At 43.0% G+C, this 24867-nt stretch overlaps 5 protein-coding genes across 5 annotated transcripts; 2 read left to right on the top strand and 3 right to left on the bottom strand.

Annotated features, from left to right (window-relative positions):
* Nucleotides 1-840: 840 nt before the first annotated feature.
* MELLADRAFT_106239 (uncharacterized protein) lies at nucleotides 841-1398 on the top strand (the record flags this gene model as incomplete). Its single annotated transcript, XM_007409893.1, has 2 exons — nucleotides 841-970; nucleotides 1079-1398. The coding sequence occupies 2 exons, from the start codon at nucleotides 841-843 to the stop codon at nucleotides 1396-1398; spliced, it is 450 nt and encodes a 149-aa protein (XP_007409955.1).
* Nucleotides 1399-1921: 523 nt separating this feature from the next.
* On the bottom strand, nucleotides 1922-3469 carry MELLADRAFT_106238 (family 26 glycoside hydrolase; the record flags this gene model as incomplete). Its single annotated transcript, XM_007409671.1, has 6 exons — nucleotides 1922-2108; nucleotides 2173-2469; nucleotides 2538-2609; nucleotides 2705-2962; nucleotides 3045-3243; nucleotides 3331-3469. 6 exons carry the CDS (start codon nucleotides 3467-3469, stop codon nucleotides 1922-1924), a joined length of 1152 nt encoding a protein of 383 aa, XP_007409733.1.
* Nucleotides 3470-4943: 1474 nt separating this feature from the next.
* Nucleotides 4944-6616, bottom strand: MELLADRAFT_43354 (uncharacterized protein; the record flags this gene model as incomplete). The annotated part of the gene is made up of 4 exons (XM_007409670.1): nucleotides 4944-5458; nucleotides 5555-6082; nucleotides 6211-6384; nucleotides 6460-6616. 4 exons carry the CDS (start codon nucleotides 6503-6505, stop codon nucleotides 5058-5060), a joined length of 1149 nt encoding a protein of 382 aa, XP_007409732.1.
* Nucleotides 6617-13364: 6748 nt separating this feature from the next.
* MELLADRAFT_62948 (uncharacterized protein) lies at nucleotides 13365-14817 on the bottom strand (the record flags this gene model as incomplete). The annotated part of the gene is made up of 2 exons (XM_007409669.1): nucleotides 13365-13390; nucleotides 13449-14817. 2 exons carry the CDS (start codon nucleotides 14815-14817, stop codon nucleotides 13365-13367), a joined length of 1395 nt encoding a protein of 464 aa, XP_007409731.1.
* Nucleotides 14818-17565: 2748 nt separating this feature from the next.
* MELLADRAFT_106235 (uncharacterized protein) lies at nucleotides 17566-18939 on the top strand (the record flags this gene model as incomplete). Its single annotated transcript, XM_007409894.1, has 3 exons — nucleotides 17566-17956; nucleotides 18287-18622; nucleotides 18791-18939. The coding sequence occupies 3 exons, from the start codon at nucleotides 17566-17568 to the stop codon at nucleotides 18937-18939; spliced, it is 876 nt and encodes a 291-aa protein (XP_007409956.1).
* Between the last annotated feature and the right edge of the window lie 5928 nt (nucleotides 18940-24867).

The following is a 24867-nucleotide window of genomic DNA, read 5'->3' as shown; positions in this document are numbered from 1 at the left end:
CATACCATTTTGTCAGCAAAAATCTCAAAAGCCCAATTTGAGACTCCCTACCAAGTATGAATAAGGCAGAATGGGCACTGAGGTGGGTCACTCATCCTTTCATTGGGTGAGTAATTCTACGCTGTTGTCAAGTCAGATAGCTTGCATCATTCTGATGTAACATGGCCCACATTGTTATGAAGTAAGCCATAACCTTGAGTATATGTGGTCACATGGGGTGAAGCAGGACCCCAGAGAGCTCCTGTAGAGATGCATGATGCAAAAGATGTTATTTTCTCATGTTTGGTTTGAATTGCTGTGTCACAACCTCTACACCACGTTAAAAACTCTTCACACTTGTGTAGGTATGGATTTCGAACTTAACAGAGTGTTTTGCTCCTGGCTGGGCATTGCTGAGGCAGGAGCAAGGGATTTGGTCAAGTTTTTATGAACTTAAACTGTGGTGAAGTGTGTGTAGTGCAGGAAACAAAATTACATCATGCACCCCGATGAAAGCTCTCTGGAAAGCTCACGCTGGCTGGCACGTGTAGCTCACAGCGGGTATCACAGTGTACTACATAGACAGCGCGTGTTTTATTGGCAGAGTCAAAATCCACGTGAGCTTCACGTGCCAGCTACCCCGTGGTGTAATATTTGGAATGAATAGTACCCGACGTCATCAGTCACTACCTTAGGTACCTACTCCAATTTCGGTTTTGAGAGCTTTCTTGGTGATAACGGTTTTCTGCACATAAACAACATTTCTCACAACCTTCCTGATCGATGGAGAATACCAAAATCAATCCTCGTCAGGTAGCAGTTGCTATACCATTTCGTCGTTCTCCTGGAAAGTCATCAGAAATGACAGACTTTCTTTTAGTTTCTTCAAGAAAACATTTAGATTCTTGGATTTTTCCTAAAGGTCAAATCGAAGTTGATATAGATGGAAATCATTCAGGTAGATCTGCTTTACGTGAAGCTTGGGAGGAAGGTTTGTTAAAAGATTACTTCAGATTTATTTAACGACTTTGGCGTCTTTTTCTTTACTATCTGTCAGTTTTTTAACGATCTCCTTGACTTGGTTTTTTTTGTCAAATAGCTGGAATCCGTGGAAAAGTGATTCGACAGCTACACCAATCTCAAGACAAAAAACCACATAAAAAATCAAGTTCGACTTCCACACACTTTATTCCAAGAGCAGAATATACATTTTGGTTAATTGAAGTGATTGAAGAATTAAATGAATGGCCAGAACGATTAGAAAGAGAAAGAAAATGGGTTAAAAGAAAAGAAGCTTCTGATTTAGTTTCTTGGCGTCAAGATGGACAAGTTGAAGCTTTGAGTAAGGTTTTGGATTCGGAGATATGTGGGTTGAATAGTGAAGGTGAAACGGTATCTGCGTCATATACAACGTGTTGAAGAACGACTCAAGCATATATATCTATTATCCTCTTCGGCACTGTTATTACATTATTTTCCGATATGTTAATTAAAGACGAACCCTGCCAATGGTCAATTGTAAAGTTTGAAATTAAATGTGGCAACGTGTTTTATCAGGACTCGTGCGTCAAGGCCTGAAAAAGATGTTATAATCTTTGTCCAGCGTGATGATGGGGGTCGATTGATCATTGAAGGGTGTGTTAAAGGCTACACTGATATAAGATGCTTTACTCATGGGTGATTGAATACATGATTACTAGATTATGACTATCAGGTAATGATAAGATAAAACGATGCTAAATGAGAGAGAAAAATAAATAGCCCGATAGGAGGTGTACCACTTGAACATAAACCAAAATGCGAAGATAAAAAAAAGTCCGAAGTAAAACAAAAGGGCTGCAAGAACTGAAACATAATACACCGTGAAATATAAAATGAAATGCTTTGGTGAGAAGGAAAAGGTATCAGCAGGGGGAATATGATGAAGCCCATGAGGAAAGGTTCAAAGGGACAAGAGGCCCTTCAGTAAACCCAATAATCCACCGTCGGAAACATCCACAATCCTGAAATCATAACCTTTTTGGAAATTGAACCAAGAGACGTTGATGAATCGAGGAAGTTGGTCCTTGGCGGCGATGATTTGCTTCAACCAGGAGATTCTGTCAGCTTTCGAACCTGCGTATCCCAGTCTATAGAAAATGTACGTATGTCAGGTTTTCTGCAAAGGCTCGAGAGGCAAACAATTTCACATACCCGATTTCACCAATGGCAAACATCCTACCGTCTACAGCATACTTGTCATGGAATCCTTTCATGGTATCGACGAACTCAGTACCGGTGGAGATTGACTTTGGGTAATAGTCAATTCCGACAAGATCAACAGTGGACATGTCATCCGGAGCGTAGCTAGCATAGCTGGAGTCTGCTGCTACATTTGGAGTCCACCACATCTTGACCTCAGGTGCGATCTTCTTACAAGCCGCTGCTACTGCTGCCCAGCCTGCCTTGAAGTCGTTAGCATTGCCAACGTATGTACCATCGGTTTGATAGCTGCAGTAGAACATTGAAAGTGAGCATGCGAGTCAAGGAAGGATTATCCATGTGTCAAATGGACTCACTAATTCATCTCATGAGCAAACCTCAGCCACACAGGAATGCCCTGATCAGTGAATTTCTTCATAACTTTGGCACTGTGAAAGTAGCAGGTGAGTAGATAGCAAAAAGATCGAAAAAGTTAGTACATTTGAGAAGAAAATGTATCTTGAATAAATCCGGAAAAACGCACATCGCAATTGCTTGACTGTTATCAGACTCGGTGAGGCCTTCCCATCCGCCAATAGGCATCACGGCTGGTTGGAACACGCAATTACAAGCTTTGACGTCTTCCATAACTGCGAGAAGTTGTGATCCATCGAAAGGAGTTCCACTATGTGCTTGAGCATACCAGCCATAGGCAGCTGACTTGGTACCAACGGCCTCGTTGATTTGAGCCATAGTTGTTCGGCTACCACCGGCGTCACCTTCGTCAGGCAAGAACCCAATACTAGAGAAAATAAGATGGATACAAACCATATCAATGGGCCGTCTTGTACGTTGTGATTTTTCTTTGTGTAATTTTGACTTACTAGACATTGTTTGCGGTGAGTTGGCCAGGTACTAGGCCCATTAAGGTATCAGGAGAGCTTGAGTCGTGCGTTTCGGAACTGGTTGAGTTGACGCTGACATGTCCATTTAGTTGCTTGGTGATAACTTTGTAAGAAGTCTTAGTTTTCTTCTTGTTCGAGACATAGCAGCTTGTTTGTTTGCCTCTACGATGTTTACGGGCTGGGAGGATAAGAATTTTAATGTACAGTTAGCTCTTAACTTCACTGAAGACCTCAAGAATTTGAAAGGAATAATGAAGGATCTTACCATGATGTCGCCTGTGATTTCGACTAGCGATGGTATGAGGGGATATTTCAGAAGAGGCCGCGACGGCTTGCGCTGCGGACAAGAAGGTGCTGAAGCTCAAGCCCAGAACAACGATTTGTAATGTAAGGAAAGAATGCATGTTGTTGATGATAGAGTGAAGAGGAAAAAAAATGGAAGAAGGGTCAAATGAAGATGTGTGATGCGGTTTTGCTGAGTGATAAGAAGTGTGACTATAATGAGGGGTAAGTTGATTGCTAAATGCGGTTTAACAGCTTAAGGAAGATTCTGCAGAAAAAGGTATTGTTGTTGTGGAAGGCAGAGCGAAAAGCACACGGTTTGAGAAGAGGTTGAGCTTTATATGATCCCTTTCAAAGGGTAAAATGGTCTGATAATGTGAAGCTGGGCGGAACAACGTCCTCAAATATGACCTGGGCAAATTTGGCTTGCCAAAAAGCAAGTGATGTTAAATCTATAATGAAAAAGGTGCACCAGGGCCGACAATGTGGATTCTTGGTGTGAAAGAAAATGTGATGGTGGAGTGTAAGGGAGAACCCGGTCCAGGTCGTCCTGCAAATCAAGTCGAGAAGATAGAGTGAGGAACTATGGTGAATTTGGCTTCTTTGAACACAATGATCAAATTTACTCACCTTGCAAGTCAATTGCTTTTTGGGTACAAGGTAATAAACAGTTATCGTTCTATAATCAACGTCAACTTGCGCTGCATCTTCTCAAGTTGGTCGTCCGGTGAGCATCATCGGAGTCTATGTATTTGGTCTGTGTTTATTGTTTTCGAACCGGTTGAGACTTTTATGAGCTGTTTAACTCACCCCTCGTACAAGGAGTAGAGACAGCCTTTTGTGACTTGAGCTAGTCACCGTCCCGAGTGCAAGCTGGACTATGTGTGTCAAGGGTGTTATCAAGCACGGAGGCTGGCGACGCGGAAGCCGATAATTTTGTACCAAGCAAATATAATGTCAGCCAACCTTGCTTCCTGCCTGATCTAAGTGCGTTAGTCCTGACCGATAACTTGTGATACAGCGTCACTGAGATTGCCGTCGGCTGCAGTGTTTATATGCTCTCGAAAACTCGTTTGCAATAGTGGAATCGAGACACCCTGGCTACATTGTTAGGTGTGTAAAAGTGATGCATATAAGCCTCCAGCAATCATGCCAGCGACAAGTTGAGTTTTAAACTGATGACCTACCGCGATCGTGGTTGTAGACCCAAAGCTTTCTGACGGTAAACAGACAATGCATCAGGATGCCATAGCGCTTTCCAGGAAGCTGGTCTGACCAAGAGTACACTTACTAATTTCAACAATTGCCGTACCTGCCCACGATCACCGTTGTTTTGTTGTGGAAGTGTCTGTCTGCAATTGTCAGCGAATATTTGCTTGGCGTTTGATATAATCAATTATGAGGTGAGCCTATCGCTTGTAAAGGATGGGCACGATGACAAGATTGAGTCGAGCGAACTAATGAGAGGGTTGCGAATTGGTATTCTCAAAACAGCAGCAATCTCACCAAACTTTGGAGGTCTGGCACCGTTGGAACCGGGTGTTAGTATAAATGAGAATCATCTGAAGACTGTGAGTGAGATGGTCCTCGCAATTTCTCAAGGTCACTATACTATTGCCCAGGTATTTTATCGCTGCCAAGCAGACAGCTCTAGTGCATACAATGAGAAATGGCAAATAGGAGATATGGTGTAAAAGTTTCAAAATGACTTCATGGTTTTTGAGAAGACAAGATCGATCTAAGAGTATCCACAACGCTGTCACCCAATTCCTTGGTTGTCACTTTTCCCTTGAGGTCAGCCGTCCTCAAACCCAGTCCACCCTCGGTCTCGTCGTCTAAGACCTTTCTCACGGCCGATTCAATGGCTTCGGCCTGCGAATCAAGAGCTAAGGAGTATCGCAGCATCATTGCTACCGAGAGGATAGTCCCAATCGGATTTGCGATACCTTGTCCAGCGATGTCTGGTGCCGAGCCATGAATTGGCTCATATACACCGAGGCACTTGGAACGGCGATCGGGAATCCCAGCCAAAGAAGCCGAAGGCAACAAGCCCAAGGAACTCGGGATCACAGAGGTCTCGTCACTCAAGACATCTCCAAACAGGTTTTCAGCTTCAAACGAATCGGAAGACGCAGCAAGGAGAATATGTTAGCCTGTCGGCCCTCAAGAGTCATGGGGAGTACTTTGAAGCTACTCTGGACACTGACTTAATACTATACCGTTCAATTTTCGCGGGTTCGAGCAAATGACCATCGCTGCTGAGTCGACGAGGTGATGATCGAGTTGGAGTTGAGGAAATTCAGTGGAGAACAGATCGGTGATTACTTTTCGCCACAGTCGCGAGGTGGCCAGAACGTTAGCCTTGTCAACCGAGTGAACCGCCATTGGTGGGGTAGTCGTCATGGCCAAAAATGCAGCGACTCTACCGATTCGCTGGATTTCCTTCACGCTGTAACTACATTCATCGCGAGCTACACTAGCCTCGCCTCCATCTGCCTCAAAAGAAGTGGCTTCGGTGCGTTTACCAAAATATATACCACCGATTAGCTCTCGGACGACGATAATCTCAGTACCTAGAGCAACCTCATCTTTCAGAGGTGACATCTTCACTAATGAGTTTGATGGGAAAAGAGCCGGTCGGATGTTGGCATACAAGCCGAGAGTTTTGCGAAGTTCGAGTAAGCCTTGCTCAGGTCGAATCTTGCCAACACCCCATTTAGGACCGCCCACAGAACCTAATCAGGTAGTTCGGATATCACGAAGTCATTCAAAGTCAACAAAATGTGGTGACCACATATCAGAATCATTTTTACAAAGAAAATCAATCTTGTAAAGCAAATTGCAAGAAGCAGGAGTTCAGCACCTAATAAGATCGCATCGGCTGATTGGCAAGCCTCTAGCGTCGATGGCGGCAAAGGAGTTTGATGATTGTCGATGGCAATACCACCGAAGTCGTGGGCCTTCACATCGAACTTGACTTGACCAGATTCCGAGATCACGTCTAGCACTCGCACAGCTTGTTCCACCACCTCAGGACCTATGCAGAAGAAACCACGACGCATACCAATCAAGTTCAAGAAGACCACAGGACTTCATGAGCAGAGGTCCTCACCAATCCCATCTCCTGGCAATGTGACAATTTTGAAGATTTTGGACATATTGTTTGAGTTGTGTCAAGTGAGATCGTTCGAGAGCTTGCGTTGAGAGGGGGATAGATGCGGCTGGCTTTTGCGAATGGACTTTCGGAGTCTAAAAAAAGTCTTGTCCTGGGTAATTTGCAAAAATTATTATAGAGGTGTGTACATACAGATTGTACATATACACCTCACAGGACTGTGAATCGTGATTGTTCAACAACTCATGAGTGACATTGACTCCAAACTTAACTAAGTCCCAGTCTGGACCTAACCACCAACTCCAGAGAGGGACTTACGCGCTATCTCGAAATTCTGGCGTGAGATCCCTCGGTACATCGCTCTTTTTTCTTGCATCACCATTTCTCGCGAAGTACCATTACCAACCTCCCATAACCTCATAATGAAAAATGAGCGCATGCTTCTCAACTAAAACGGCCCGCTCTCAAAATTTCCTTATCATAATTCGTTCTTATATTATCCCAAAAAAGGTAAATGGGACATCCACCCGGGCCGTACAGGACATTCAAGAGAACTGCGGCGACCAAAACCCAAATTTGCACTCAAAACACCAAAATCATTGTACTAAACCTTGAAATAGTTTTAGACAAACTGCTGTTCTGACTGAAACGAGAGAATTTCGATAATTCCACGAAACGACACTTCTCATCGCACCATTATACCCAATCCTGATGGTTCTTTATCCAAGGTCTGAGATCGATTTGTTGTATTCAACGATGTTGAAGTCGATTGAAAATGACAAATACAGGGATTGAAATCTATACCAGGTAAGTATCGTGGCCCGATCTGAAGATCAACAGAACGCTTGACTTCACTCGATTATGCTTGCCAATGACATAATGAAAAGTCGACCTTGATGGCGTACAGTCTAACCTAACTAAGTCCCTCTCGGACGAACGAGTAGTCGAGAGAGAGACTTATAGCTTATCCACAGATTTTGGCGTGTGAGCCTGTGGACCTTTGGCTGGGGCACTTTTCAATCTGATACACAGCATAATCCTGCTTACAAAAATCCTCCAGACCCAAGAAATGCACCCTTCTCTGAATTGCCCTACATACACCTGTGCCAGTCTCACCCTCCTAATCCAAATGGATACTGAGTTATTCAAGCCCAATTTTTTGGGAAATTGCATCCTCTGTAACTTGCTGCGGAGGCGTCAGAGAGTCTTCTACTCCTGTCATTTGAGAAACTCTCAAATTTTCCTTCGATCTCTTCAATTGATTTGAATGAATTTGGAAGGGAGAGGACATTGAGTGAATAGCACTCGGTTTTGACTTTGAGATCTTTTGAAACCTATCCATACCAGAGGATTCCTCATACGAGTCTCTACACTTTCCAACCTCAACAGGGGAAGCCTCAACGCCTCGCAATTTATAAGTACATCGATTCGATAAATCTGAATAGTTGCTCGTGATCATTAAGCTCCAAAGGAGTCACCATATTTACGTAATTGACAGCTTCGAGATAAAAATTCCTCATTTTTGCCCAACCTGTCAAACTTGTTGAAAACTCGCAGCAGCCACACTGGAAGTTTACATGAGACTGGATTTTTTCAATCAATATCTTGATGACCTTCCTGGGGGTGAGTGTTTATGTAGAAAACCCAGTGTATGTAGGACAGCTCACAGAACAATCCATTTCTTGGGTCCGGGGGATTTTTGTAAGCAGGATTATGCTGTGTATCAGATTGAAAAGTGCCCCAGCCAAAGGTCCACAGGCTCACACGCCAAAATCTGTGGATAAGCTATAAGTCCCTCTCTCGACTACTCGTTCGTCCAAGAGGGACTTAGTTAGGTTAGGCGTACAGTATCGAATCTTGAGTGTTGATTGTTTGAGTCGTCGAACAGAATTCCTGTGAGAAACTAAAAAGACAATATTATCATTAGATGAAAAGCTTCAACTTGTTCTATTCTTGATTCATTGCAGAATTGATACAAAGAACCTATGTTCTTTTTATCAAAAATTATTGCTTTCTTTCTCAGGCGGATGAACTTAGCATCTGCGCTTACTACCCTTGGTGACAAGAAGTGGAATAGATATAGCGAGTGGCGCATTGCTTTTGTGGTCAACAAAGATCAATGCTGACCTTTTGACATGATGTTGTTTGTTGAGCAGGCTGTCGCCCAACAATGCATTCTTTTTAAGACTCTTGGCGAGCAAGAACTGTTGTTTGGTCGACTCATAACATTAATTGAGGAGACGCAAACCTTTCTGACGCGCAGCATCAGAATGACGTGTGTAAGCTTTTGGCCCCGGTGGATGTCCCAGTTCCTTTTTTTGGGATAATATGAGAACAAATTATGATAAGGAAATTTTGAGAGAGGGCCGTTTTAGTTGAGAAGCATGCGCTCATTTTTCATTATGAGGTTATGGGAGGTTGGTAATGGTACTTCGCGAGAAATGGTGATGCAAGAAAAAAGAGCAATGTACCGAGGGATCTCACGCCAGAATTTCGAGATAGCGCGTAAGTCCCTCTCTGGAGTTGGTGGTTAGGTCCAGACTGGGACTTAGTTAAGTTTGCATTGACTCTGTTCTACAAACTCTCTCTTCAGCCAAACTTACAGCTGTTGTGAGAATCAATGGTAATTTTTGTGATAAATGTGTTGCGTCCGATTTTAACTCGGCAGGCAAAAACCCGTTCAAAACCTAGTTTATGACTCAAACTTTGTCAATACCCATGCCAGTATGTTGACAGCTGTCCGACTTCGAATTGAACATACCAGACCTTCGGCCCGCATCCTGCCATGTTTTTTAGCGGATCTGATCCTTTCATGTGTCTCTCCCTTCTGTAGTGACAGAATCTCAGGTGAGCACTCTGTGGACTCTCTCGATGTTCCGGCTCCAATGGTATGGATTGCAGACATAGCACACAACACGTAAATGGAAGAGAAACAAGATAAGAGATGCTAACCTGTAGTGACAGAATCTCAGGTGAGCACTCTGTGGACTCTCTCGATGTTCCGGCTCCAATCACTACACCAAATGTAATCTTTACCGGGCGGTAAAGAAAACTACTGACATAGAAAAGTCCTGAGGAAACAGGAAGAGAGCTAAAAATCTGAAAAAATATGCACCTTGTTCCTAGATCTTGGGGCGTCATGATGAGTATTTTTTTGTATTTTACACACAGATATTGGTTTATGTACTAACAATAAACGCTGAAAATCATCAAAAACTCACATGTAACAATACCTGAAATTTGGGTCATGAGTATGAAGGCAATATTTTGTGGTCTAAAAACTTCAATAACTTTTGCAATTCTGCTCCAAATAACTCGATTTCTGGTTCATTCAAAAGCTGAACTATTCTCCTTCACACTTCATAATGCTAGTAAGGTGCTATCTAGTCATTTAAACACTCTACATATGTTCAAACAGTTCTGCATGAATAGCTCTGTAGGAACTTTTTTAGACCAGCTACAGATGTGATGTCTCAATGAAAAATGTAGAGGAAAGGCTCACCTTTTGAATGCACTTCAAATCGAGTGATTTGATTCAGAACCGCAAAAGTTATTGATGTTTGAAGATTCCAAAATCCTGTCTTCAAAGTCAAGGGCCAAATTTCAGGTATTGTTACAGGTGGGTTTTTGATGATTCTCAGCCTTTATTGTTAGTACATTAACCAATATTGGTGTGTGAAATACAAAAAAATACTCGTCATGACGCCCCAACATCTAGGAACAAGGTGCATATTTTTTCAGATTTTTAGCTCTCTTCCTGTTGCCTCAGGACTTTTCTATGTCAGTAGTTTTCTTTACCGCCCGGTAAAGATGACATTTTGTGTAGTGAATGGTGGAGAGCCGGAATATCGAGGAGTGGTGCGACTATAAGATAAGACCCCAAACCTAAGCCCCGAGCTTTGTCGTAGACGTGGCCCCACTTCTCATGCCTAGCCACCTATGGCCTCTGGCCATAACACCCCCCCCCACGGCAAGACAAAGCCTATCCTCTCAGAGAAACAGAAAGAAACAAAGAAAGAAACAAAGACGAGCAAGTACAACACAAGACAACCACAACAAAACAAACCAAACTCAAACTCAAAACATCACAATCATCTACGCACTCCCAACTGTTCCCTAGCTTCCTTGAATTTCAGAGGACCTAACGCTTTAGTAAAGGTGTCTGCCAATTGTTCACTTCCAGGAATCCATTCTAGATCGACTTTCTTTTTGTACAGTTGTTCGTTGATGTAGTAGAATTCCCTCTCAGTATGACGGGTTCTTTTGTTAGCTGCGTTGTCCTTCGAAACATGTATTGATGATTTGTTGTCGCCCAGTATTAACGGAGTTCCAATTTGTGGGATAATATCTTGAATAAGAGATTTCAGCCAGATAGTATCCCTACATGCAGCACCAATGGCCATAAACTCGGCGTGGCACGTGGATGTTGCCACACACCCTTGGTGTCGAGAGACCCATGCAATTGGTATACCGTACAATCTTGTCACGTGGCCATAAGTCGATCTTGCGAATTCCCCTCCCCAGTTGGCATCCACGAACGTTTCCACAGGTCGACGAAATGTTTTCGTCTTAGGATCAATTTCCAGTCCCATGTTAGCTGTGTCACGAACGTACCGCAGTAGGTGTTTTACCGCGTTCCAGTGCTCGTGTTGAGGAGACTTCAAGTACCTAGCTAGGAAGTTGACAGGGAAGGCGAGGTCTGGCCTAGTCCCTACTGCTAGGTAACTCACAGCTCCCACAATCTGGAGATACCGTTGGCTATTAAGGGGAGGTTGATCGGTGGGTGTTGTCAGGGACAGATTCGGTGGTACCGGCTTTGATGCGGAGAATGTCAATAGGAGGTCGATATGGTCCTTGACTATCTTGTTCGCTAGATCAGGCTGAGACAAAACGAAGTGATTAGTTGATCGTCGCTCAATGTTCACGCCTACAATGTTCCTCAAGTCATTCTCCCATCTTATCTCAATTTGTGAGCTGAGTTCTCTTTCTACTTCTCGTAACAAATCATCTGAGTCGCTAGCAACACAACCATCATCTACATGTAACCAAATCAAACATATCTTTCCTCCACGTCTCAATACATAGAAACTAGGATCAAATTGGCTAGGTTGGAAGCCTAGTGCTCGTAGCTTTTCCTCCATGAATTTCCACCAGCATCTAGCTCCTTGTTTTGTACCATACAAAGCTTTGAGTAATTTCATTGCCCTAGCCATTTTGAAACCCGGAGGTGCCTTCACCCAGACGTCGTGATCCATTGGGCTGTTTAGATAAGCCGCAATGACGTCAAAACCGTGCACCTTAAGTCCATAGTATGCCGCTATCACTAGCGCTACTCGAAGTGCTGCAAAAGGTGCAGTAGGTGCAAAGGTCTCCGTGAAGTCTACACCCTCAACCTGCGAGTAACCTTTCGCAACGAGTCGAGCTTTGAATCGCCCGTCTCGTTTGATCGTAAAAACCCACTTCAAGTCTGTGAGTTGTTGACCTTGCGGCGGGTCGCTCACTTCCCACACACCCATGTCAGTGAATCGTCGCAGTTCCTCAAGACATGCTTCTCTCCACTTATCAGCTTCGGGAAGTCGCATAGCTTCCGTATAAGATTTAGGAATAATCCCGTACGGCGATGATTGAGTCTCGATCATCTCAACTAATGCATCTTGTTCTTCAACGGCGACTTCACCATCGAAAGCACCAAGTCGCAGGGCATTCAAGACATATTTGAGACTGCCCTTTGACTTTTTGATATCTGAGGTAACTTCGGTTGGTGGTTCGGGTGTGTTGGTTGGTTGAGGCAGAGGAGGCCCATCAGAAAAAAATCGCGCAAGAGAAGAATCGACAGTTGCTGTAACCTTAGTCTCAGGGTCCCAGAACGTCCATCCCTTCTTACCGCGAGGGTAACCAATCATCAACATCAGTTTACCGCGAACATCAAGTTTGCGTCGTATTTCACATGGAATATGAACTACAGCAGGTTCCCCAAATGTTCGCAGGTAATCTAAATGAGGCTTCTTGTCAAACATCAGCTCGTAAGGTGTTTTGAGCCCAGTAGCAGCATTGGGTATCCGGTTATGTACATGAGACGCAGCTGCATGTGCGTACGCCCACATGTTCTCCCCAAAAATTTGCCGCATGCAACATAGTACGGCCCATGTCTGAGATGGTGCGAATAGACCGTTCAGCCTTGCCGTTCTGGTGATGTTCGTATCGGTTTGTCTGGTGGTTAATGATTCCACGTGCTGCACACCACGTGTTCATTGCCTTGAATGTATATTCACCAGCTCCATCACTTCGCAGTGATTTCACTTTCAATCCGGTTTGCCTTTCCATTCGTTCCACAAAATCGAAGAACATTTGCGGAACTTGGTCTCGTCGAGCTACACATGTTGATTCTGTGTATGTCGTGGCTACATCACGGAAGTTGATCATATAGCGAGCCCCATTGGCTGAGGCCTCATAAGGACCGGCGACGTCACTCACTATCAACTCTAGAGGCTTGAGTCGATTGCCAGATGACGTCAGGGTGATAGATCGTAGACTTTTGCTTGAAATACAGTCTAAGCATGTGAACGGTGTCTTGTCGATTTGTTCAGGAATGCCCGAGACAATACCATGCTTTATCATTCTTTGAATGTTACGCATACTGGTATGACCAAAACGGCAGTGCCATTTCAGTGCCTCGTTCACGGCAGGTGGCGCACCAGCGTTGGTCGCTCTCGTGGCCATGAGTGACGGTGGTTGTTGCACAATTTGGGACTTTGGTGCGAGTTTCAAACAGTCACGTGCCGAAGCTTGCATTACAGGAATGGTCCAACGACGCTCTTTCAAAACTGAGGAAACAACACCACCACAGGGAAACTTGATTTCCATTTTCCCATCCTCAGCTTTCCACGTTCCTCCCGAGTTAACTATTTGAGGAATTGATATGAGCGTACTGCTGGCCAGTGGTGAATAGTAGGTGTTGTGAATGGCGATCGGTTTCCCAGTGTCACTCTTGATATGCATCGTCCCCACATGCGTGACGTAGGCTTTAGGAGCCTTTGTCGCCACCGATATTGGGATCGGTCTGGATAAAGCGCGGATGTCAGTTAAGTGCGAGAGTTTTCCAGTCACCATGTGCGTTGCACCGGTATCACTCACGCCCTCGTCCTGAGCATCCCATACTTCGGTCAAAGTGCCCTCCGACGCCCACACGCCTTCGGGTAGGGGTCCTTCATCATCTTCAACTCCAGTCGCCTCGACGGCAAATGCCGTACCGTTTGCATCAATAAGATTTAAAGTGAAAGAACGGGGTTGAGTTGGAGTACTGCGACTAGTTGATTGGTGAGGTTGAGACGAAGCGACAGAAGGCGTAGTGGTGGCGGCACAAGGATATCTTGTAGGGCAGGTATCCGACCAATGTCCAACGTTGTGACAAATAAAGCATGGTGAATGTTGATTATACAAGGATGGATGAAATTTTGACGGGACACCAGGAGTTGGTGGTACGACCTTGGGAGTCAATTGTAAGGTTCTGGTTGGTGTTGACACACGATAGGGTGGTTGTGGAGCGTAATTGAACACGCCTCTACCGCGTCCAGGCGTAGTGAGAGCAGCTGGCCGATAGGTGTTTCCAGTATTGACAGCACCACGTCTCAACGGGTTTGAATTAAAAGCATTGAGATCCAACTGACTGAAGGCGGGTGCGATATTGTCGGTCTGGTGTATCTGCTTCTCAGCACGAATAGCTTCTTCAACTTCTCGAGCAGAGATTGGATTGGTTGGTGTGGCTCTCAAGCGTGCATTGAGGGTGTTGTTGACGTTCGTGAAAGCGTTCCCAAGACCAAGTTGGTATAAGACGCCAGTGACCACATCTTTATTCCATTCAAAACCAGCTCGTTCCAGGTCAGAGACCTTCTGGTCTATTTTTCGGAAGTAATCACCGATGTCTGACACGTCGTCGTACTTGACCTCCAACACTTCCTTCCACGTAGCCATGTGACCACTACGACTCGGAAAGAAGAACAGACTTCGGATGGTACGGATTGCGTCTTTGGCGGAACCAGACAGTCGGTGTTGAATCTCAAAAGGTACGACCAGTTCGATCATAGAGTAAATAACAGCATCGCCGTCAGGATCGATCGTCTTCATTCCATCTTTAGACAAGTAATCAGTCGTCTTGGTCACTCGATCCACACATCTACCAATCTTGAACTCCCATTTGGTATAATTAGAACCGTCGGCTTTGAGTGTGTCGACCGAGCCTTTAACGTACGCGGGCATAGACAGTTGGAATTTGTTGGATCTATAGTCGTCGACCGTCCCTTTTGTCGAGTGAGGTGGTGGCTCAGGAGGTGCCTTCGATGCAGGGTTCGTCGACATGTTGAATATGCGTCGGATTTCTCGTCAAGTGGCTTGAGAGTATGTACGTGGTAGAGGTTTAGTTTGGAAGATTAACCCGGCAGGAGCAGAAAATGGAACTATAGAGAGTTGGGGTAGGGGCTTGATAGAGCGATTTAAAAAATATGACGAGGTAGGAGAGGAATCGGTTATAGAAAGTAGAGAGAAACGAAAAATGAAATGTGATTTATTGATAATAGGTTCAGGATATAGTGATTCAGAAGTGGGGGGATATATCGATCCAGTGACAGGTTCAAGATCAGGGTGTTTTAATAATTCTGGGTGTTCTTTTAAAAATCTTGGTAATTCAATTTCACTAGTCTGCAGAACTTCTTCTTTTACTTTCGCTTTTTTCTTATATTGTCTCTTCTTTATTGGTTTCGGTGATCCGTAATCTCCTCTTCTTGTCTTCATGAAACTGTGGCTAACAGTCGTCGCTTACGCAGTGGCAGTGCGGGCTCATAACCTGTAGTGACAGAATCTCAGGTGAGCACTCTGTGGACTCTCTCGATGTTCCGGCTCCAATGGTATGGATTGCAGACATAGCACACAACACGTAAATAGACAGAGAAACAAGATAAGAGATGCTAACCTGTAGTGACAGAATCTCAGGTGAGCACTCTGTGGACTCTCTCGATGTTCCGGCTCCAATGGTGGAGAGCCGGAATATCGAGGAGTGGTGCGACTATAAGATAAGACCCCAAACCTAAGCCCCGAGCTTTGTCGTAGACGTGGCCCTGCTTCTCATGCCTAGCCACCTATGGCCTCTGGCCATAACACCTTCAACCGACTACTTAGTCTTGCTGCAGAAATCACACTGTGGGCAAATCGACGTCGCAAACATGTTTGCGACAGTTGGACGTTTCACACGGGTGAAACGTCACCTGTACATGTCGCAGCCAAAGACTGCGTGCGACAGGCGGCAGTCATTTGCGACAGGTCACTCTCGGCTGCGTCAAGTTTTTTTTTATGCTACACCTTCCATTTGTTTGCGACACCTCGTCACCGCATGCGACACCCCCAAACTCGGATTCCTCGATTTCCACCTCTCGCCCTTCCGATCACTAACATCATAATCATCGATCATGCCCCTCTGTACTTGCTCCACTTGCATCACTCGGACATGCATTGACCCAACGGGAAAGCGTCTTCGCGGCCAATGGACGACCCGTCAAACACAGCTGCAACACCATTGACGAGATATTCCATCCGAAGATGAGGATGTCCACTCCTCAGATGATACCGATCAACTTGCAAAGGCCGTTGAAGAGCAACTGAACATCAAAGAACCACCCAAACCTTGGTCAAATGAAGGCTCCCTCACCGGTAAGATCACCCTACCTTGCTCACTGAACCAGCCCGCTGACTTCAAGTCGATTATCTTTTGACTGCTTTCCTCCAGCTGTCATGCTAGTGTCTCTCTTTCTTGGATGGCTTCACATATACTGCGGGCTCAGCCGAAACGACTGTTGAAAAGCCCATGAATTCATCCTTCGAATTCTCTCTCTATGTCGTGACGAGGATAGATTGGAGCGGGATAATGGCCATGACCTGCAGAACCTTCAACATCATGTACCTAAAGACGTCCGAACGATCATCAAGCGTCTATCAGTCACTCCTCAACTTAACGAACACGTCTGCTGTCCTATCTGCTTCACCTTGTATGAAATCTCGAACGCACCTTGGACCTGTACTTATCTCAAATCTCCCAAAGCTCGAGTCTGTGGGGAAGACCTATTCATTCTGAAGACTATGTATTGTGGCATCCGAGACCAGGGGAAGATTCGAACCACACCAAGACAGTCTCTACAATTATCGCCATTTCAAATCGGAGTCCCTCGAAGTGTATATGTCACACAACCATTGGTGTCATGGCTTCGATGGTTTTTGAGCAAATCATCAATTGAACTGGACAACGAAAACTGGAAGCAGGAACTATCCGAAATGATGGAACCGGAGACGATCGACATTCAACAATCACCTGCTTCCTCTGGCCTCCGCTGGGTGGATACTGGAAGATCCGAAGTTTTGAATGAAGCACCCCCTCTGAACCTCGTTTTTTCTTTGTTCATCGATTGGTTCAACCCCCGCGGGAACCGTCAAGCCGGAAAACAACAGTCCCTTGGGGTCCTCGCTTACAACTGCCTAAACCTCAGCCCTCAAAGACGCAATCTAATTGGAAACACTTGCCTTGCTGGCATAACCCCCGGTCCCAATTCTCCCAACGTGTCGACTATAAACCATATCTTGGAAGGGACGGTGGATGAACTCATTGAGCTTGAATCCGGAATTCGAATCTGCACCCATCAGTATCCCAACGGCCGATTAGTGCGCATTAAATTACTGTCCTTGTTAGGTGACATAGTCGGTATGCATAAAGTTGCCGGCTATGCTTCTCATTCTGCTACTTTCTTTTGCTCCTGGTGCTGGGCGAATTTGAATGAGATTCAAGACATGAAGATCTGCAAGTTGAGAACGAAGTCTGAGGTCATCCGGACATCAAACAACTCCCGCCTTAAGAAGACACTCGCGGCGAAAGAAGACATCCTCAAAGAAACAGGAATCCGGTGGTCTGAAATGAATCGGCTATCGTATCGCGACCCGGTGCTCGATCTTCCTCTGGGAATCATGCACAATTGGTTCGAGGGGGTGCTCCACCAGCATTTCCGTTTTCGTTGGGGTTTTGTAATACCCTCAAAAGAAGAGAAAACTCGCAGCAACAAACGTCGAATGTCGGCGAGAGGTCCTGAGAACCCTTCGAAGCGGGTCTTGTACGAGGAGGGCGGCGGAAACGTTTTCGGAGACCCTGAGGATGAATCTGACGAAGAGGATGAGGTGGATGACGAGGAGCTGGAGTCAGGATGGAACGGTGGCCTTTTTACTGAGGACAACATCAAGTTTTTTCGAAACCGAATGCAAGATGCTGTTTTACCCTCAGGCATTACTCGACTTCCTTCAAATCTTGGCAAATCAAAACACGGTAAACTGAAAGCGGCCCAATGGCACAGCTTGTTTGCTTATGTCATCCCTCTGATCGTACTGGAAGTTTTCGTGACTGATGTTGAAAACATCCCCGTGGATTCAAACCGAGGGAAAATTTTATTGAACATATCCGATTTATGTCAGTGCACAAATATCGTTTGCGCCAAGGCAGTTTCAGAAACCGATTCAGAAAAGTTTGAGTTTTTTACCGTCGATATCACAAAACTTCAAAGGTCATCTTTGGTAATCTAAATGTCGTCCCGAATCACCACTACACGCTCCATATCCCAGATATGATGAGGCGCTGGGGGCCTCTGAGTCAAGTAGCTGAATTTTCTGGCGAAAGATTAGTGGGTCATCTACAAAACATTCAGACAAACACTCACCTGGGTAAGTTTCTCAATATTGAATTGATCGTGATTGTTGTAGATATATCTGATACTGAAACATTATATCTCTGTACTCGCAGCGGAAATGGACAAAACAATTTCCCGTCGCTTCGGTCAGCTCCAAAGACTGATGGCGGATCATCCAATCTCCGTCGACACTGAAAGTCTCGAGGAAGGCGTGGAAATCTTCAAAACAAAGCGTAATGAGATCGAGCTGAAAGACAACGATTACGAGGCGCTACTGGCGTTAATTAGGGTGACCATGCCAGACGCTCGTCACCATCGGGAACTTCCCCATCCTCCAATGGCTCGAGTACTACATTCTTACGCAACACCTCAACCTTCTTGGAAAGTATCCCAGTATGTATCGGTGTCTGTGCTCAAACCAAACAACTGCATCAAGTATAAAGAAGGGGGTAAGTCGTGTTACGGAATCGTTTGCCAAATTTATCAATTTAGAAACCCTGTCAACGTGAAACAAGTCCAGTTTCTTATCAACCCTATTAAAAATATGTATCCCAAAGATTCCTCATCCCCTTCCCATCTATTCCGCTACAAACTTTTTCTACTAAAAACTGTTGTAGGTCAAGTCCTCGACTCCTCCGTATTTGTATCACCCACGAAAGTCACTGCCGTGGCTGCTTACCGGCTTTTACCAAATGACACTTGGGGTATACCAGAAGGAGGTATTATCTTACGCCCGTGTGATCACAAGTCCGTGCTTGAAGAATAGTTTGTATTCACTTGACTTAGAGTAATTTTGACTCTCTTTCTCTCACGTTGTTGTCTGAAATTCTAATATCTCATTTTATAAAGTTGTAGATCACCTAGTTTCTCAAACTAGATCGAATGAATGTTTCATATTACACACGTTGTAGAACTCCTACGCAGTGTAGCGTAGGCTGAGCCGGAGAAGGTAAGAATCACCGCCTAGAAGAACGGATGAAACTACGGTGCTGCAAAGCTGCCTTCAACCTAAGAAATTCTACGAAAAAATTACGTAGGACAATTCTTAACACTTCCGCCGTTACAAGTTTCCCGTAAACCTAATTTACCCCAAAGAAGGATATTCACACTTTCTAAACCCTATTTATCCCGCCCACAACTGAGCCACACACAAAAATTTAAAAAAACAATTTAAAAAAAACACAACTTGGCCTGGAATTGAACCCAGGTTCAGTCCTTTCCCCTTGGCCCTGATCTGGCCCTGTACTCGAGTAGATAGAACACAAAATAAAAAAATTAAAATTAAAATAACACAACCCTCCTTCCACTCGACTTCAACTTCAACAACTTCCTTAACACACAACGAATCAATTCTTCAATGTAAGTCTTTCTTTTCTTCCTTTTACTTGACTTTTAAACTAATAGCTAACTAATCTAAAAAAACTCGCTCTTTCTTCTTTATCCTTTATGAATAGGATAATCGAGTTGAACACCAACACACTACACTATCGATCAAAACACAAAAAAAAAACACTTCGATCGACTTGCTTCGATCCTCTACACAATGCCACGAGCTCCTTCAACACCAACAACACCCCCCTTTTATACCTTTCCACCTACCCAAACCACAACTTAGCCTCAAGACTTTCCTTCTCTTCGCTCCGACCGATTCCGACCGATCTCTTGGCTTATTCCCACACTAAGGATCTTATCTCAACTCGATTCTTTCCTCTTTCTCATGGTATGTTTGTTTCCTTCTGCTTTCTTTTCTCATTCTATCTTTCTTTTCTACTACTGATGACATCATTTGTCTCTTCTTTCCTTCTATCTAGGTTATCACTCCCTTCTTTCCCACACTAACTCCTTCCTTCAACTACTTATCATTTTCGATTTCGACTTTTTTTTTTTTCTTTCCAGGTATGTTCCTTTCTTCTTTTCTTTTCTTCTCCTTGTTCATTCCCTTTTTTCTCATGCTAACTGACTCTAACTCCTTCCATTCAACTGCATCATCAATTTCGATTTCGATTTTTTTTCAATTTGATCTCTTTTCAATTGATCTTGTGATTCAACCTCTGACCAAAAAACAACTAATAAGTTCTAATTCATTTTTCTTTCTCCTTCCAACTGCTTGACATAATTACATAATACTAATTGCTGGTTTTATTTATTGATTTAATTGACTTGTCTCTTGGCTGTTTGAGAATGTTCCAGATTGTTCAATCAACTCATTCAAATCGATTTCAGTTCATTGTTATATGTTTCTTAATCTAGATCAATATCAATGAATGGTAAGAGATAATATGTAGGCTTTTCAAATTTGAAATTGCTTTTTTTTGATTTCTTGTAAGTTAGATTGTGGCTTGTGTTTTCAAGCATTTCTCTTTTGTTGATTTAATTATGTTTGTTGTATATTTGTTGTAAGAAGATAAAGATGACTTAATGCAATGAAATTTGTTAATAATAATATTGACCAAAAAAAACTAAGGAGCCATAGTGAGATCTTGATGAGTTTCCTTTTTACTTGTATATGTAGTAGATATGTGCTTTGCTTTTAGCATGACAATGAGTGAGTTAAATAAAAGATTTTGATAAAGGTTTTGATTTCCAAGTGAAAAGATGAGATGACAGATGTGTGGTATATCTTTGTTGGATTTGATTTCCACATCCTCCCCCAACTTCTACGCTGTCCTCAGCGCTGCCGCTGATTCTTGAAATGAATATGTATGCAAATTTGTGAAAACTATGTGCGCCTTGAAAAAATAATTGATGACCACCTCCCCCAACTGAGATAAAAAATTGCCGCAATTGTGATACACCTCCCCAACTTAAATGAAAAACCACCACTGTAAGTTCTAATTTTATTTATCTCTAACTAAAATATAACATTGTTCCCATTGCACTTATCCGTAAAACTTCATCAACTTCCTTGTAAAATTCATAACCGTAACTTTTGAGATATTTTGATAATATTTTTCTTATTCCCGTAATCCAAACAATAATCTTAACAAACTCCAAGTAACCTCTATTCTAGGCCTTGACAATAAATTCACATGCACCAGGTTCCGTCCTGTATCTACCTTGTACTAATTCGCAAGAAATATATGTATCTATGTATCTTTCAAAATGTAACATTATAATTGTAATCCAAAAGTTGTGTTGCTCCGCCAGATCCACACTCCGTGTAAATGAAATATTAAGTCGTTAACTCGTAAAACACAAAATCTTCCGTAATAGTAATCATAAATGTTGTTGTAATGCTATCCGTCCTGCTACCAATCCAACACCCTCAACACTCCAATCCCCGTAAAAAAATAAAGAAAAGATTTGCTGTAGTAGTAACCATTTTATATGTAATTTTATTGTAATTTTGTTGCCGCTTTGATTGTTTTGTTCTTGATAATTTGCAGCCTCTCCCCAAACCCCCTACTACAGTCTTAAGTTTGATGTAATTTGATTTGTTTTGATTTAATAACTTTGATTTAATAAAATTTGTAACACTATATCCTAATACCAGCCAGCTAATCCACCATCCTCGACTACCAATCCTGTCCCCGTAGAAAAGAAAAAATTGAAAAAGAGAAACATAACCCGCACCCCGTCAAACCATTTTGATAGTAGAAGTGTTGTGATTTAAAAAGGTTCTACGTGAATTTATTTTGATGTAATATTGAATGTAACTTATTTGAATAATTGATATTTGATTGATTCATTTTATTTTACTTCTTGTAATTTGATTTGATTGTATGTAATTTAATTCTGATTCATTTTGACTTTCCGTACCCGCCATCTATCCTCCACCCTCGTTAACCTATACCAAACACCACCGGAAAAAATAAAAGAAACTGATAAAGAGAAACTTGATTTAAAATGACCATAACTAAAGAAACAAAGAGAAAATTGTGAAAATTGTTTATAGCAGTAATCCATTTTGTTTTAATTGTTAAAGTTGATTTATTTAAATTTGTAACTTGTACCCATCCCGTGCCCCCTGCTATTGATTGATTTAATTTGAATTATATGAAAAAAAAGAGAAGAAAGAAAGAAAGAAAATTGATTTTAAGTAGTATTCCAAATTCAGCTTGATTGATTGAATGTTGAATTTTGGTTTGATGATTGTTATGCCCGCCCCGTACCCACTACTTTTGTTGTAATTTTGATAACTATCCATCCTGCCAACATCCACCATCCTCAACTATCCTATCCCACACCGCCAAAGATAAAGAGAAAGTGATAATAAGAAAATCCACCGAACTACGCCCGCTTTAACACTAAATTCACCAATCCCATACAAATACAGTCCACCTTTAAAGAGAAACAAAGACAAAAGAAAACACCCCAACTTATACACACAAAACCAACACAAAAGAGAAAAAACTTTGAAGAGAATTATTTTTATTTATCTTATCCTGAACTTCCCGCACTTGCTGATTCCTCCTCTTGAAAATCTTCCTGCACTGAAACCTCTGAAACCCCTCTCGGAAAAAATCTCTTGATATGTTCTGCTGCCACTCGCCTGCTTAACACTGTCCCGTCCAATTCTTCCAAAATATAAGATCCTCCCGGATATTGTTCCTTCACCCTATAAGGCCCATTCCACCTATCCTTAAATAGTTTCCCCCATTGAGATTCCAAACTTTTGTTATACACCAAGACTAAATCCCCAGCCTCCAAAGCACCTCTTAACCTATGTGAATTCTTCTTATCCCAATATATAATACCCTCCGTCCTTGCCTTCATCATCCTGTCATAAGCCTTCTTTAACATTTCATCCCTCTGTTCCAACTGCTCCACTCTTGCCATTAACAACTCCTCTCTGGTAGTAACTTTATCCCAATCCACTCCAAGAAAAGTCCCCGCCTCGACGTCCACTGGTAAGATCGCTTTCTGATTGAAAAGAACTTCATAAGGTGAGAAACCAGTTGTCCTCTTAGTGGAAATCCTGTCTGAAAATAACACTAAAGGTAATTTCTCCGCCCACTTCCTTCCATCTTCACCACACATTTTCACCAAGGTATTCTTCAACGGTTGGTGTCCCCGCTCTACCATTCCCTCACCTTGCGGCCAATAAGCAGTAGCCTCCCCCAACTTTGATCCTGATAAACTCACTGCCTCTCTTAATTCTCCCTTAAATTCTGGCCCTCCATCTACTGTAAAGCACTTCACCGCCCCATACCTCCAAATCCACTCTTTCAAGATAAAATCCGCCACCGCCTTTGAAGTTAACTTTTGTAAAGGTTTTGCTTCAACCCATCCTGAAAGATCATCTCTTGCCACAATCAAGTACTTATATTTACTAGTCTTAATATGCACAGCATCTAGACTGACCCTTCCAAACACCGTAGCCTCCCCCGTAGCATGTCCTCTTTCCTTTTGAGTATTAGGACTCCTTCTTTGACACGCTTCACAAGACATCACCCATCTTCTCACGTCTTCCTTCATCTCCGGCCACCAAAACCTAACTAAGCATCTTCTATAAGTTTCTTCTACACCTCTATGTCCCATCTCTTCATGTAATCTTTGTAACACTATCTCTTGACCTTCTTTTCTTGACACTACTAATCTTCCGCAAGGTATTCCCCTCTTCTTTAATCTTCCCCGCTCCATGAAGAAAGTCTTTGACCTATGTTGTATCCATTGAAAATCTTCATCGGAACAATTTGGAGGTCTATGAAAACCTTTTAGATATTCTTCAAGTGTCGCCCATAAACCTTCTTGAGTCCAAGGTATCATTTCATTATCATTATCAATAGTAGAAACTGGGAAACCCTCATGTGGAGTAATATCATCCTTTTCTTCATCAAAATCTTCTCCTTCGGACGTTGAATCTTCCCCGACTGGTCTTCGTGAGAGTCCATCTGGCATCCCAAAACTCTTTCCTGACTTATGAACAATATCAAAGGAAAATAATTGAATAAATGCCACCCATCTAGTCATCGGTGCATTTGGTAAAGTTGGCCTGTTGATCATTTCTACCAAAGACTTTGCGTCTACCTGAAGCTCAAAGTGTTGTCCCCACAATTTGCTTTGAAATTTCTTAAGTATTCTTGCAACGCCACATAGTTCTAGTTTGGGTTGAGAATATCTTGCTTCTACCGGTGAAAACACCAATGATTCGTAGAACACTGGCCTTGCCTTTCCTTGCTTATCTTCTTGCATCAATACACCTCCTGCTGCCATTTGACTTGAGTCTACCGCCAAGATAATTTTGCCTGCGCCTTCCCCATATTCCAATCCCTTCAACATAATATCTTCCCCAATAATTTGTTTCAGCTTATCCAAAGCTTCCTGACACTCTTCATCCCAATCCCATTCCACATCTTTCCTAGTCAACCTTCTCATAGGTGCTGCAATCTTAGAGAAGTCCTTACACTGCGAAGATAATGTATTTCTCCGAGGTGAAAAATGATTACATTTAATGTACAAAATGATTAAAAGTGCATTAAGTCTGCATTAATTCTGCATTTTTCTGCATTAATTCTGCATTATTAATCATTTTGTGCATTATAAGTAATCATTTTTCACCTTGGAGAAATACATTATCTTCGCAGTGTTAATAAACATCCTCACATATATGCACATTCCGAGAAATCCCAAAACCTCTGTAGTGTTTCTGGGAACCGGCCAATTCTGAATCTTGTTCTTCTTCTTCTTTGATATTGTTCTTCCCTCCTTACAGACCACATGTCCCACAATTTCCAATGCTGGCACACAAACT

This window comes from Melampsora larici-populina, assembly GCF_000204055.1.
Source record: "Melampsora larici-populina 98AG31 unplaced genomic scaffold MELLAscaffold_17, whole genome shotgun sequence".
NCBI classification, from domain to species: Eukaryota; Fungi; Basidiomycota; class Pucciniomycetes; order Pucciniales; family Melampsoraceae; genus Melampsora; species Melampsora laricis-populina.
This window is presented reverse-complemented; position numbering and strand designations above follow the sequence as displayed.